Source organism: Chiloscyllium plagiosum, chromosome 16 (genome assembly GCF_004010195.1).
Source record: "Chiloscyllium plagiosum isolate BGI_BamShark_2017 chromosome 16, ASM401019v2, whole genome shotgun sequence".
Taxonomy (NCBI): domain Eukaryota; kingdom Metazoa; phylum Chordata; class Chondrichthyes; order Orectolobiformes; family Hemiscylliidae; genus Chiloscyllium; species Chiloscyllium plagiosum.
The window spans coordinates 50,343,858-50,360,327 of record NC_057725.1 but is presented as its reverse complement, the minus strand read 5'-3'; the positions used below and the strand labels follow the sequence as shown (position 1 = coordinate 50,360,327).

General features: G+C 38.4%; 1 protein-coding gene across 4 annotated transcripts in view; it reads right to left on the bottom strand.

Annotated features, from left to right (window-relative positions):
• The window catches only part of ddb1 (damage-specific DNA binding protein 1), an 89,482-nt gene that overhangs the window by 38,909 nt on the left and 34,103 nt on the right, over positions 1–16,470 (bottom strand). For all 4 annotated transcript variants that reach the window (XM_043706087.1, XM_043706085.1, XM_043706086.1 and 1 more), the window contains exons 8-16: positions 16,296–16,379; positions 15,261–15,377; positions 14,160–14,262; positions 12,955–13,030; positions 9,739–9,847; positions 7,217–7,395; positions 4,370–4,533; positions 3,338–3,445; positions 84–291 (exon numbers count right to left, since the gene is read on the bottom strand). In XM_043706087.1, coding sequence (XP_043562022.1) covers positions 84–291; positions 3,338–3,445; positions 4,370–4,533; positions 7,217–7,395; positions 9,739–9,847; positions 12,955–13,030; positions 14,160–14,262; positions 15,261–15,377; positions 16,296–16,379 — 1,148 coding nt within the window. The remainder of the gene's footprint in view (positions 1–83; positions 292–3,337; positions 3,446–4,369; positions 4,534–7,216; positions 7,396–9,738; positions 9,848–12,954; positions 13,031–14,159; positions 14,263–15,260; positions 15,378–16,295; positions 16,380–16,470) is intronic.

Genomic DNA, 16,470 nt, shown 5'->3' with positions numbered 1-16,470 from the left:
TCATAATTTGTAAATTGATGCAAGGAAAGGAATCAATCTTTTTAGTGTTTCTAACCTCTAGAGACTGTAAAGTCACCACCAACCTGTCAGGGTATCCCTCAGAGTTAAGAGGACACATGTAGTTCACTTCCTTGAGGTTAACATTTGAGAAAACAAGCTTGTGATTGCTGCTATAGATGACAGTGGGGCGGTCTGAACAAGCAAAAACATTCGTGGTAGACAAAGATCTGAAGGTTCGTAAGACTGTTGGCTGGGTCCCCAGTGTAACTTTCTTACGATCACTCAGCAAACCTAATTTAAAAATACAAGGAAAACAATTAGGTTATTGCCATCAGTTATAGATGTATAATTAAAATAAATTGTTCTCTTAGTTCTCCCTCTTCCAATTTTTCTTCCTCTGCTGAATTCAGTTTATAATTGAGTACAGTTGCTGAGGCTTATGATATTCTTTGGCATTATTCAAACAATCATTCTTCAGTGCTATGTTATGAAGATGTGGATGTACTTTGAGAGTTAAAAGCAGCAGAACCACCGGACACTGCACCAAGTGTTCTCAATAAGGCAACAATGTAACACTTGGTCGAACAACTCGATTAGCTTATTGCTCGGAGACAAAAACAAATTCGAATTCAGCCAATCAGTTTAAATTATACTCAAAAATATCAAACTCCAAATCAGTTTAAATTGAGTAAATTGACATCTCAAAAGCCAATGACATAATCCAATGCTTTGGGGGTGTAAGACTGAGGAAAATTGAACCGTTGAGAGGAGATCTGTCAAGCCCAGCATGTAAACAGACTTCCTGAAAAATGGCTCTCTTAAAAGGTACCTTTTCGACCAGTAACCTGTGACGAAGAAATTCCTAAGATGAAAAGAAGTCACAGGAAGATCGGAATAGAAGAACGAAAGCTGCCTGGCTTTGAGATAAGTGTGGCTTTGTAAACCTTAATTGGGAGTTTTATCGGACTACTATTATAGAAGGGAAGGTAACAGATAGGTTAGAGTAAGGAATGGTAAACAGTTGTTAATTATTCTCTATTATACTTTAAGAAATAAAGTTGTTAATTTTTTACTTTGAATACTCCTTGGCCATTCTAATTTTTACAGATTACTGCACGGAATAAATCTTTTCTGTGTTGCTGGTTTTAAATTAAGCAGTCGGGTTTACCCTGTGTCAGAACAGCTAGCAGACTACTTGGTTGTGGAATGGTTGCTATCAAATCTGATCACATCTGTGCTTTTTTAGCAGAGATCCGAACAGTGTGATCAGAAATCATTCTGAGGAAGGATCCAAAACAATTTCTCTCCTTAGATGCTGCCAGGCCTGCCGAGCTTACCCAGCAATTTGTTTTTTGATCAAAAACCAGACTTTTTTCCTCAGTTGTCCATTCTCAGTAACTTAATTTAGCACACCTATTATGCTATGGAGCTCAGTTCAGCCAAGTCAGAGATCAGAAGTAAAACCAGAGACTTTCCAAATGTGCATCAGAAGTTCCAACATTTAGTTATGTGTCCAAGCATTGAGTCTGTGGTATTTTGACTAGTTTATGTGACACATACTCAAATGAAGATGATGATCACTGCAGGGAACAGACCACTTAGAAACATCTTCCATTATAAAAACAGAAATCGCTGAAGAAATTTTGCATATCTGGCAGCATTTGTGCAAAGAGAAACAGCTGACACTGATTGCAACATGGTTCCTGAATTTTGTTTGGCAGCTGTCAAGGAGGAGAAAGGCACAAGAGAGGAGAAGGTGCAAGAGGGGTAAAGATAATTGCATCTCAATATGTTAGCGAAATAGGATTTTAAATGTGCACATGAACAGAAACTCACCTACATTGTTTAATTTGGCTGCTAACAGGAAAATGGGATAAATAATATTGTGACTGCTGCATTACAAAAACTGAGGTGATTCGAAAATGGCTCAAACAATGACCATAAACACTAGGTAAGTGCCAAGGCAGAGAACCAGGACAAGCAGCAGATTGTGATCATGATGTTACCTGAAAGGTGAAATTAAGCATTCAGAGACACAAAGACTTGCTGTGAGAGCCAAGTTAATGAACAAGTGACAAGTCTCAGAGTCATCAGATACCATTCAGGATGGGGAACAAAAGTTGGTGCATCAGTGATGAAATTTAGGTGGGAGTCAGTAATCCGCTCTAGGATGGATGGGCAAATAAAATTCTAAAACAACTTCAAAACTACAAATATCTGAGACCTACCTAATCCACACAGCTGTTGTCAAAAGCAAAGTGAGGACACTTTGCAATGTTGCTCATGAAATAGAGCCAATATAATAAGAACAAATAAAAGGTTGATTTTGAGTTATACTGATAACTTACCATTTGTTTAATGTATTAAACAGTAACACAGATGTTAAACAATGGATAAAACAATTGCAACTCTAATTACAGACACAAGTACACTCGAGACGATCTTTTACACTTTTTTCTGAGGAGCCTAACACCAAAATTTTCAATGCACTTTGAAATGGGTACAGTATAGCTGGTGAAATGAAAGTTGAGCATGCATGCATCAATGCGGCAAGCACAACTTAATATTGGGTTGTTTTTCAATTTTCATTCCTCAGAGTTGCATAGCCCATTTTGCCCATTGTACCCGTGGATACTTTGAACATTGGGGTAGTTATCCAATCAGTCTTGCACTTCTGCTTCTCCCACCACTTCCCCAAATCCTGAAATCTTTATTTCTACCCTCCTCAAATCTGTTACTTTCCTTAGGCAGACCCTTAGGATCAAGGATGGCATTCTCTCACTCCATTTCAAAGGCTCTGAGCTGTTTGGCAAGTTCAATAAATGTTTTACTCTGATCCTCCTCACTGTTTAGATACTTAAAAATAACTTGCCAACTTTGAAGTTAAGTCCTATATACCCAAGTCCAGGTAATATAAGTTTACCAAAAGTAATAATGATTCCTCCACTGATGCCTCTTGGCAAGCAGCTTTTTTCCAGTCTGAAAATAAACCATTTTATCATTATTCTTCCTTAGCTAGCCTATTGCAGCCACAGCAGAGTATATTTAAGACGGAGATAAATAGGTTTTGATTGTAAAGGGGATCAAGGATTAGGGGGCAAAAGCAGTGGAGAACAGGACTAAGAAACTTATCAGCCATTACTGAATGGCAGAACAGACTTTATGGGCTGAATGGCCTAATTTCTGTTTCAATGTCTGATGGTCTTCACCCAACTCAGGTCAAGTTTGCTAATGAATGCTTCAACTCAAGTAGACACTTCACTCTGAACAATACTATCACACCTTGGTAAAACAAGATTAGGATCTCAAGATATAACAAAACCTATTATTACTATACCTGTTTCGATTTCAAGTCCAAAATAAAAGAGAGCACCATCACCGAGAGCACACAGCAAGTAATGGCTGCCTTCAAATGTTGTCATTAAAATGGAACGTGGAATTATCTCTGCAAAAATGATCATGGCAGAAAATTGAGAAGGAGGGTGTGACATTTTAAAAGACAACCAACAGTAGATGACAAACATTTATAAGTACACCAAGCAGAAAAACATACATTTTAACATTAAACCAAAAATGAAGTTCAACATACAGTTCTCGCACGCCACTCTACTCCACTCCCCAAAGTTGGGACTTTGTTTACTACTTCACTTATTTTCAATACTATAACAGCAATATACTATGCACAAATGAAATGAAAGGCAGATGAACAATAGAGACATTACTTGTATTCTTGAATGGAATGACAGGATATTTCTGCATGTACAAAAGCCAAATCAATAATAAAGTTTTATTTTGACCTTTCTCATAGACAGAAATCCAAGAATAAAAATGCATTCAAAGATAATATACAAGATTATCCAAGACGTTATTGCTACAATCATATTTTGGAAATAGACTGCATAGAGTTCCCTCAAGAAACAATTTCTATTAAGCATGAGACTATTATTACTATCCACTCAGCAAAACTCAACAATGGACACTTAATTTTCTGAGTAGTTATAAATCTCTTATGGCATTCTTCCCACCCATGGGAGTTAGAGGTTTTGCTGATGTCTCTCTTCCCAAACCTTCTCAAAACTAGACACGTGAATCAGCATGTATGATTAAAATAAATATTTCCACTCAACTAAAGCACTGGTTTCATAAAGATTGACCTTGCCAAATAGTAAGGTAGTCTTAATTTAAAAGACAGCAAAGTTTCAAATATTTCCACTTTCCCTTGATTTCTTCATGAGGTATCAAAATGCAACAATTCATTTCAATGGATTTTGATGTATAATGAATAACAAATAATTAACTCTTTAAGACCATAGACTATTAAAAGCTCAACAATCCAGCTGTACTGCAAACTATACTGCCGCTCTCTTACCTCCACCAAGCATTTCTTTATGCAGGGTTTCAAATGATGGTAGCTTGAGGATCCGAGCTGAAATATCTGTCCAAAGCCCAACAGAGCATAGGGGTGACATACTAGTACCCTCAGCCAATGGAGTGATGTCTAGGCAAGCAACCTCATGCTCCATCTCTATAAAGCTAGGTGGGATTTTAAAACGGCAGTTAGTCAATTTCTACTGTTGTCTCTCAAAGAGTGCTCTAAACTTAAGATATAGTCAGAAAAATTATTTTTTTTAAATGGAGATAAATTGTATTGGTTTAGGTTTTCTGACAAATTGAGCTCTCATTTGAAGAGCCCCTTTGTTCTTCCACACAGATTTACCTTGACACTAACGAGGATCACCAGAACACATGAAACTGCAAATTCCAAAACAAAGCAGACCACCCATCTCACCCAAATGAGCACATTAACCACAGAAGAGCAAGGAGTGCAATTCTGCTCATACTTTCCCTTCAAAGTTATCCCATTAAAGCACGTAATGAGGTTCTACTTTCTTCCTTAAAGTTGGATGCTTCAAGTTAATACAACCCATTCAGTAACATGTTATGGATTGAAAGTGAAGAGGGTGACTGAGTTTGGGGAATTGAAGCAGTGTGAAATTGGGCTACACGATGTGCTTATAACAATTGGGCTTATAACTTGAAATGTTGATTTAAATTAAGATTAGACTTAAAGAATGAAAGTCTGTACTTATTGTCAGTGATTTATACAAGTTTACATCACATGCTGAAGAGACACTCCAAGCCTTGTCTGTTAAGTGCTTTATAACGGCCTCAGACTATGAAAAGGGCTCTGTAATGTCAGTAAATTCTTTAATGGGTATGGGATATAGCACAAAACTATCCTCTATGATAATCTGCCACTAACTGGCAACTTTTGAGAAGATTTGTAGCTCAGGTTGAGGTTCAGGTTGTAAGTTTGCTCGCTGAGCTGGAAGGTTTCAGACATTTCATCACCATGCTAGGTAACATCAGTGAGCCTCCGTTGAAGCACTGGTGTTCTGTCCCGCTTTCTATTTGTGTGGCTTTGTCTATTAAAGGTGGGTGATATCATTTCTGGTTCTTTTTCGCAGAGGTTTGTAAATCCAAATTGATGCGTTTATTGATGGACTTTGAGTTTGAATGCCAGGCCTCTAGAAATTCCCACTCGCAGATACCAATACTTACCAACAGGTGGCAATAGACCCAACTCCACAGCTAGAAAACTGTGCCACAACCTAATTGAAGAAACTTCATAAATCAGAAAAAGTTAACAAAACAGATCTCCAAAAAATGAAACTGGATGGAGACAACACACCCCACTTCCACAAACTACCTACACAAACTAGACCCCCTCCACTCCACCCCCCCCAGACCCGTGGTTACGTTACCTGGAACACCGACACAGACTAGCTAAGGAGCTCCACCGAAAACTGAAATACCTAGCAAAAGATTCATGACACTCCATTCATCCACTCAAGAATTCCTGGACACCAAGATAGAAGAGGACGAAATAATGGTCTCCTTTGACCTAACAACCCTATTCACATCAATTACTGTCAGCCTGGCTAAAGAAACTCTGACCACACTATTAGAGGAACCAATGACACAAAACACCAGACAGCACTAATTTCATCAGCAAGGACAATATCCTCAATCTCGTAGATCTGTGCCTCACCACCCACTTCACCTTCAATGCCAACATCTACAAGCAAATGGAACACCAATATCAGGATTCTTAGCAGAAGCAGCAATGCAGAGACTCAAACCAACAGTCCTCCCTATTAACCAACATGAATTGTGGGTCCGCAATGTGGATGACACCTTTGTCATCACAAAATGGAACAAATTAGAGGAAACCTACATCATGAAGAATATCCTTACTGGCATAAAATTCACAAAAGAGAACAGACTCCCCTTTATCACAGTGGAGCAAACAGCTAATGGCGAACTTCAAATCAATGTTAACAGGGAAGCAACACAGATACTACAGGAGCAATCATGCCAACACCCACAAATGGAGCAGCATCAGGACATTACTTAAATAGGCAACAACACACTATAGCACCCAGGAACTACGAGCAGTGTATTCAAGAAGAACAGGTACTCTATAAATATAAATCTGCCGATTCCTAAAGAACAAACCCAAACAAGCAGACAATGCACCAAGAAACTCTAGCCACATTACCATACAAAGATATCTCTGAAATGACTACCAGACTGCTTCAATACCTTGGCATCATGGTAGCTCACAAACCTACCAACACAACAACTGATGTACCTAAAGGATCCTATACAAACAACCAACAAAACAAAGGTTATTTACAAAATACCACGCAAGGACTATAACAAACACTACATCAGACAAGCAGAAAATCAGCCACCAGGATACACAAAACCAACAAGCCACCAAACGACATGAACCACTACCATGATTATCCTTACATACAGACGAGGAAGGGTCACTCTGACTGGGACAACACATCCATCCTAGGACAGGCTAAACAGAGACACGCACAGAAATTCCTCGAAGCCTCATGGAACTCCATCAATAAACACATCGATTTGGACCCCATTTATCAACCTCCGAGAAAAAGAGCCAGAAATAATATCACCCACCTTAAGAGACCAAGACACAAACAGAAAGTAGGACACAACACCAGCACTTCACTGAAGGCTCACAGATGTTACTTAGCATGGTGATTAAACATCTGAAAACAAACCTGCCAGCTCAGCGAGCAAACTTACAACCTCAATGAACTGGCAAATTTAAATTGATGCATTACAAAATAACTGGTGTACAATAGAAAGTCAATAGGCACCATTACAACGGGTCGATTACCTGATTTGTCTGAGCTCTTTCGGGTGAATCTCCAGGTAGTACAATACCCGGCCCACTGCTACCACAACTTGGCTGTTATTACAGGATGCAACACTGATATTCTTTCCGTTTGGCTCCTTCCACTCACTAACCAGTGATTTGGGTTCTTGACTGACCAGTCGCACCGAACCAGATGTTATCTGCATAGTTTTAACAATTATTAGCACGTGAAAGGCACTAAACTTCACTTAAAATGTTAGAACTCCATTTTGAAAATAATATGTGGACCGTACATATGGGATACAAGTCAATAACTCCACCTCAGATACAATAAAACTACCATTCATAATACAAAAGATTTTGAAGATGAAGAAAGACCCAAAGGGCAAAGTTTTGTCACAAAGCACTGGATTGGAATAATATTTGCATTACATTAGAGTTTTAAATTTCTAAGTCAAAAATCACAACACCCAGGTTATAGTCCAACAGGTTTATTTGGAACCACTAGCTTTCGGAGCGCTACTCCTTCATCAGGTGATTGTGGAGAATAAGAGATTGTAAGACACAGAATTTATAGCAAAAGTTTACAATGTGATGTAACTGAAATTATATATTGAAAAAGACCCGGATTATTTGTTAAATCTCTCATCTTTTAGAATGACCATGTTTGTTTCAGTTCTTTCATATGTAAATCACAAAACTTTTTTTATAAACAAGTTACATTCTCAAGTGCATTTTAACAGTGGGCTGCACAGTGGCAAGCACTGATGCCTCACAGCGCAAGAGACCCGGGTTCAATTCCCACCTCAGGCGGCTGTCTGTGTGAAGTTTGCACATTCCCCCAGTGTCTGCGTGGGTTTCCTCCCACAGTCCAAAAATGTGGTTAGGTGAACAGGCCATGCTAAATTGCCCGTAGTTTTAGGTGAAAGGGTAAATATAGGGGAATGGGTCTGGGTGGGTTGCGCTTCGGCGGGTTGGTGTGGACTTGTTGGGCCGAAGAGCCTGTTTCCACATTAAGTAATCTAATTGGTGTCACATCGACCCAGATAAGGTATTGAAGGTCTTAATTCCCTGTCAGGCTGTCTATGCCACAATGGTCAGACCGATTCTAATCTAAAAAACAGATTTACAGAATCTTACGTGGATTCATGCAGTTTTTGAGCAAAGTAAAAAGCAATTCTGCATGTACAAATACACCCCACAAACTTATATGTGCATGCGTGTATATATGGGTTTCTAAGCATTTAATTTCCCAGTGGTGTTTCAGCATTAATGGCAAACCTATCGATGGAATTTTGGGCATTTATAATTTACTATTTTCTAATAGAAGAGTTAAAGAGGAAATGTATTGATATTGATTTAGGTCTTAGTAATGACGCTTTGTAGTATCAAACTTTGTAAAATCACACAGCCAACAACAGACTGACAACACTAGATGCAATCAAACTGGCAAAATTTCACATTTTAAAGACAGCCAAAATAACATTATATTCAGGCCAACTGGACAACTTTATTAAGCAGGGCTATCAATTAGGCAAAAGAAAAATTAAGTACCTTATAAGCTAAACTGATGAAAAGGAAGCCAACTTGTCTAAGTCTTGCTGCATTCAAGTACTGCTTCTTCAGCAGTAATTTCAAATGGAGTCAAAAATTACACAATTATCAAACAGTACACTAATTCCTGCAATTAAGGAAAAGTAACTAAGTGTCTGAGGGTAACTGGGCTTAGGTAGCAATCGACAAATTCTTGTAATGATTGGCTTCAACGAATCACAACCATTTTATTTGGTGTTGGTGTGATTCCAATCAGATTTCACCTGATCTGAGGAAGGGTCACTGAACCTGAAACATTATCTGATTCCTCTCCAGATGCTGCAAGACCTGCTGAGCCTTTCTAGCAATTTCTGTTTTTCTTTTGCCTGATCACCAACGCCTTTAGCTTTACTCGTGCACCCTCTTGCTACACATTGGTCAAATACTACCTTGACTCGTACTTCTCTAATATAAGACTATGCTCGTATTTGTATTAAGGTTGGTGAGGACTATAGTTGAGCAAGATGGCAAAAATCAAGCTATGCAGTGAGTATATAATTGGTGGCTAAGGTACATTTGTTGGCATTGTTGATCGTGCCCCCTCATTTTGTTCATAGCAGGGAATAGGCTTATTGGGCAATTATTGGCTGGTTTAAATTTGTCCTGCTCATGGGGCAGCAGAGATCTCTCAAGTTTTCGATATACTCTCTTTTTTTAAAAAACAGTTGTTCTGAGAAGGCCTCATCCAAATTAGGATTAGGAAAATAAATTAGAATAAGATAGAAAGAAATTCTAACTGTATGGCAGATTTAACATTTAATTATATTTACTTGTTAACACAATCTGTTACATGAATAATAGAATTTCAAATGCTGAATGACAACACTTCTTCCTTTAGATGTCTGATAGTGTTCACTGCAAGTTAGAAAATGGGGGTACAGATGTACAGGAACCAAAGATATAATATGTTCCCCTACTTGAGAGAAAGTCACATCAAACATATCTCTCACCTGAATGAGCTGCTGATGAGCCACATTTCCACAATAGAAGGTCTGTTGGTCATCAACGAAGCCTGGCATTTCAGTCTCTTCTACCTCCTCCCCATTGAGCATCAGCACACTACAATAACAATACACAGCAGTTAGTGAAAACTTATGCTGAATCAGCTTCAGCCAAATTTGTTTAGGAGTTTTTCTTTATTCAGTTGGCTTACTACTACTCAGATTCCAGGATAGGCTGGAGATCATTTTCAGTGGAACCCTCCATTCAAGTACACCAAATCAGAAAAGATGTTTGGGTTTGTGAAATGCATAAGAATCATCCACTGCCATCCCAAAACAATGAAAGAGAGCATGGACCCACTGATCACACAAATTTAACTCAAATACAGGACATCTTATTTTTACTAAAATATGGTCTAACTCAGCCACCCAGTAGCTACAAACTTCCAGTTACTTTATCAGACAGTTGTAATCCCATTTGTACTGTTCCAAGAAATTATTTGCACAGTAGGCGTTTGACAAAGTTCCTCATGGGAGAATGGCTAGCAAGGTGAGATCACATGGAATAAGGGAGGGCTAGCAAGGTGAGATCACATGGAATAAGGGAGGGCTAGCCAGCTGGGTACAGAACTGGCTTGAAAGTAAACAAAAGACGGTGGTGGTGGTGGTGGTGGAGCATTGCTTTTCAGACTGGAGGCCTGTGACCAGTAGTGTGCCACAAGGATCAGTGCTGGGTCCACTGCTTTTTGTCATTAATACAAATAATTTGGGTGTGAATATAGGAGGTATAGTTAGTAAATTTGCACATGACACCAAAATTGGAGGGATAGCAAACAGAGTTACCTCAGACTACAATGGGATCTTGATCAGATGGGCCAATGGTCCAAGGAGTGGCAGATGGAGTTTAATTGAGATAAATGTGAGGAACTGCATTATGGTAAGGCAAATCAGGGCAGGACCTATAACCTCAATGGTAAGGTCCTGGGAAGTGCTGTTGAACAAAGAAACTTTGGAGTGCAGGTTCATAGTTCCTTAAAAGTGGAATCTTAGGTACATAGAATAGTGAAAGAGGCATTTGATACGCTTTACATTATTGATCAGAGCATTGGATATAGGATTTGGGAGGTCATGTTGCAGCTGTACAGGACATTGATTAGGTCACTTTTGGAATACTGAACGCAATTCTGGTCTCCCTCCTATAGGATGGATGTTGTGAAACTGAAAGGGTTCAGAAAAGATTTACAAGGATGTTGCCAGGGTTGGAGGGTTTGAGCTACAGGGCTGAATATGCTGGGGCTGTTTTCCCTGGGGCATTTTGGCCAAGGGGTGACCTTATAGAGGTTTATAAAATCATGAGGGGCATGGATAGGGTAAATAGGTAAGGTGTTTTCCCTGGGGTGAGGGCAGAACTAAAGGGCATAGGTTTAGGGTGAGAGGGATAAGATATAAAAGGGACCTAAGGGGCAATTTTTTCCACGCAGAGGGTGCTGTCTGTATGGAATGAACTGCCAGAGGAAGTGATGGAGGCTGCTACAAGTACAACATTTAAAAGGCATTGGGTGGGTATATAAATAGTAAAGGTTTAGAGGGCTATGGGCCAAGTCCTGGCAAATGGGACTAGATTAACTCTGGATATCTGGTCAGCATGGATGAGTTGGACCAAAGGGTCTGTTTCTATGCTGTACATCTCTATGACTTTAAATAGATAGAAAAGCAGAAGACAAACAAGGAGCTAATCTATTTCAGCCATGTGCTTTCAGCAACCGAGAACCAGCTAAAGTGCTTTTTCACCACACGAAGTGTGTACTAAGTGCAAAAGAATGTGGACAAAAGGGATAACTAAAAAGGGCAATTATAAAATATATTAACTTTTGAAAATTGATGCAATTCCCATAAGGATTGATAACTTCTAAAATGACATTTGAATTCTTAATCACAGATTTGAAGGAACTGCTTTCAATTTTTGAAGTGTTAAGGCTTTTAATAAAGCAGACTAAAAGCAATGTTAACTCAACATTGAGCAGAAGGCAATTAAGATTGTAAATGCCAAAAAAGGTAAGCCTTATTACTATCATCAAACAATTGGCAATCTAGTGTTGAATACACCATTTCTAAAATGCTCTACACAGAATTACATTGGTTAAAAGGGCACAGTCCAAATTCATACGCTGCTTTCAACTTGTTTACATCTCACCATTGCATTGGTTTGTAAGCAACCATTCAAAGGCATTTAGTTTTTGGCTTCATCTGGCAAGAACATGGATAATTTCTCTACCTTGGCCTTTAGATAAATCTACTTGAGTCTTGAGAAAAATAGGGTCAACTGCTTCAACCGGAAACTGTCCTTGCTTCTGCACTTTGCCTGGTAGTTTAAAGTCAGCAAGCTCCTGTCAGTTGACTGCTCAAGCTGCAGTCTTTTGTCCTTCGGAGGAAATCTCTCCTTTTTCTCTCTCCCAAAGAATACGTAGAGGCTGAAAGTCTGTCCAGTTAGTTCTGCTGCTCTTCCAGGTGTGTGTTGCGAATTGCTTTTGGACAGTGCCATGCTACTGTCGCCACACTGACAGAACTGCATCAAGCCATCTAAGATTTGTTGTTGGACAGAAATCAAATTAAATCTCCTATTTCACATGACACCATCTTCCCTTGAATAAAACAGACAGCCTAAAACAATAATCATCTTATAAAACCTTGCACTGGTCACTCAATACAGAGACCAACTATCTGAGGAAAAAGAAACTCAACAGGCCAATAAGTATTTTTTTCTTTCATATCTTAGAAGAATTACAACCAATTTTTAACCTTTGAAACATCAAATTTGAAAAATAATTTTGTCCACTTTTTAGAGAGTCATGGAGTACTAGGAATTTTCAAAATGTATGTTTGATTACTGTTTTGCTTTTGTACAAAATGTAAAAACATTGAGAAATAAACTGGAGCTTGACTGACATTAAGCTGTTATTGAACCATTTAAGCTTCTTTGGAAATTTGTGCAGCGCTGGCGAGTGTCAACTACATTCAATAAATTACCACTAATGAGACAGACTCCTCTCACTTACAGCTTTTAACATTGGACCAAACCTTCCACTCTCAAATTCCCGAAAGATAAACATCACTTCTGTGACTAACCACTATCATGTTTTACATTATTTGATAGTGTTAAAAATTTGAAAGCAGAAGTCACTGAGCAAAATAAGAAAGCACAAAAGTTAGAAAACAGCTCCTTACCGAGTCTGTCCAACAAATGAGAGAACCAACATATCATCAGTGTCACGAGTGGAATCAGAACGCAATGGCCACAGACCTAAGGACAGAACAACCAGGAAATGAAGAAAAACGTGCACTGTACAATGCATGTCAAAAATGCCTCCCAAACAATAAATAGAACATTAAGTTTGCACACAGCCTAGTCTGTTTATGCAACAAGTAACCAGCTATAAGAAAGATCACAATCAGTCTTAGGACATCATTTCAATGACCAGAGTTTGAAAATCATGTTGAGTGTTTCAGTACTCAAATCTGAAGTTACAAAAGTACTTGTTTTTCCATTTTGAAATTAAACCAAGACAAGATGGTGCCCATACCATCCTGAAATAATACCATGAGATCTTTCATGCTTACTGAACAACTAAAACAACTAAAACCAAGCTTCAACTCAACATCTAATATGACAAACAGCACTTCCAAAAACACAACACTTCCTCTGACTCGTCTAGAATCAAGAAAGTACAACTGTCAAAACTTTATGCAATCTGAAAAATAGGAGGACACAAATCCACTTTTACTAATTTTTACTCAAATAAATTACTACCTGATGATATATGCAAATAAGCTTTGGTACCTTAAACATCCATCTTCATGCGTGAACCTCAGCATGATTTTACAACTGGTAACAGGAATTGTATCATTGAACATTACTTAATTCTGGCAATGCACATTGCAAAATCTTTAAAAATTTGGTTTCAAAACTCCTAAATGATCACTTAAAGCTAAGTGGAGAATGACATCTTCTCTATTTAATCAGTTAAAGAACTTCCCTGCAAACTGTTTCAAAGGAAAAAGTGCATCAGATGTTGTGGTACTATGCCTGACAGAGCAAAGTACTGCACCCTCAATTTGAGCCCCACAATCTGCAAAATGAGCAGGTACAATAGTTGAGTGAAAATATTGGCCTGAAATGTACTTCAGAAAGTGATGGAAAGTATCCAAGCCAATTGTTCACAATATAGATCTTAAGTAATCATAGGTATGTCAGACCATGTGAAGCCACAATCTAAACTGACTCTGCACCTTCTGAGAAAAAGGAAAAAAAAAATTCAAAATTATCAAACACCTCCAAGTCATGTGTCACCAAGCTGTTCACAAAGCTTGAACAGTCTCAGTTAAAACAAGTGATGGTTGATGACTTGATAGTTCATAATCTGAGTACATACCTTTAATACCAGGAAGATCAATGCTAGCGTGCTCATGGATCCCAATTCCATTCCGAATTATTCTCAGAGAGCCTTCCTTAAATGCTCCTGAACAAGTAACCAGCTATAAGAAAGATCACAATCAGTCTTAGGACATCATTTCAATAGCCAGAGTTTGAAAATCATGTTGAGTGTTTCAGTATTCAAATTTGAAGTTGCAAAGATACTTGTTTTTCCATTTTCTAATTAAAAATAAAAATGTTTTTCTCCCCCTCCTCACCTGGCTGTGGAGTACTCCCATGGACACTTCCTACATTCTTATCATATTGTGGTCACGCTTCATATTTGAATCTGGGTAGTGATCTCCAAGTTATTTAACCATGAACGAGATAAACCCTTGCCTTCATCTGATGTCCACATATATGGACATGATGCATGGATCAGAAATTATTTTCTCAAATATTTAAATCACATTTAGCTGACTAACTAGCTACTTAAAAATAACTTCACTTCCACAGAAGTATGTCTTCTTTTGTTGTTTCCCTAAAGACTTAACTGTCTCCCTCCCTATCCCAGGGCAGAGATCAATTGTTGTTGCCTGCCTGCCAACCCTGTTCCAGCATGACCTACATGTGCCCGTTATCAGTGAGGTCAGCTGCTTCATTTTGTCTAATAACTTAATACAATGGATTCCAGCTGCAGGAAAAATAAATTATTGCAGAACTTGGAGCTGCACAGCAAATGATCTTCTCAGGGCTCAGTGTTCAACTCCATTGAATCACAAGGAGCAATTAACTAAAACCAACACATCACTAAAAACACAACAGCTGATACTAGTAGTTTTGGGCCCCATAGCTATAGTGACCCAACCAAACAGCAGCCAGGAAAAGGTAGGCCAGCTTTTAGTGTTTTACCATCTCCTCTGCCACATCCTGTGCCTTAAAAGCTTGTAAACTCACTGTACCAACAGAGATAAACAGTGACAAATTCTTACATTAATGTACATTCTTTGTAAATGCCATGCCAAAAAATTATATATTAACAACCTTGCCCTGAAATAAAATACTTAAACACAAAATTGTCAAGAGTTGTAAAGAACAGTGGTCAAAACTTCTGCCTTACCTGGCCCTGTCCTTGCCTTTCCAAATCCACTACACACATATCCACAATAGGACCTAAATTGGTGAAGGTTTCCATGCCAGCAACATAGGACCCCTGCTCATTGCTGTCCACATTTAACTGCAAAGACAACATTGAAACTGAATATTTTTCAGACAAGATATTTTGCACGTTCATTATACTCAAGTTATCCTGAGTAACCACATCAATCTCTTGAATTTCTACTTCTAAAATACACGAAAGTGAAACAAGTGGACATTTGTACAATTTCAGGAAGAAAATTGGTATGTTTCAGCACTTGAAGGTTCCCACATGTATAGAACAATGGGTTCTATACAAATCTGAATATATTTCAACCGACTACAAATCAGTGTAGCCCCCTGAAGCCACAATGTTTCAGAAAATACGTGTGAAGCATTCTACAGTGCCAAAATTAGTGAAAGGAATACTTGGATTCTACACAAGTATATCCCCGACTTCAGTCACCCCCATGGTCAGGTGCCAGTGTCACAGGAACAGCCTATTTATAAGCAAGTTAAAATCAAAAGGTCAATCATCCTAGTTTAGTATTTTTATATGTCTCAGTCAACGAGGCCTAGGAGCCAGTGTATTCATCAGGGAAACCAAAGTCGTCAGAAATAACCATCAGGAAAGCAGGATGTTATACATGACAATTTAGATATCGAAAAATAAACTCGAACAAAATCCAATTTATTTGACAGATTTTTATATCCATGAATATAATTATATTATGCTTTCCCATCACTCTACATAAAATTCCCAGATAGTGGGGAGGCAATTTTGCAGTACATCTTTCTCATATTCACTTTGGACTAGATATAGGGAGTATATGAAGGCAGCGCATTTAATGTTCTTCTTACACGAGATGTAAAGACCACAAACTCACTACATTGAAACATCCACTAAAGCCATAGTTATTAGTTCAAGGGCATGCTTTGCCAAATTAATAAAATGATACCCATATACCAGATTCAACGGTGATACGCTAAGAGAAGCTAATATGGTGAAATGTCCTACCTTGACAAGCTGAGAATCTCCAAGACGGGATCCAACGAATACAACTCCATTATCCAAATATGTCAAGCATTCTGCAATGGATGTCTGTGAAGGACAAGTGAGATTTAACATAATACTATGTATAGCACATTATGAAGTTATTCATTCTAACTGCATGCAATGCTCCCAATAAGAT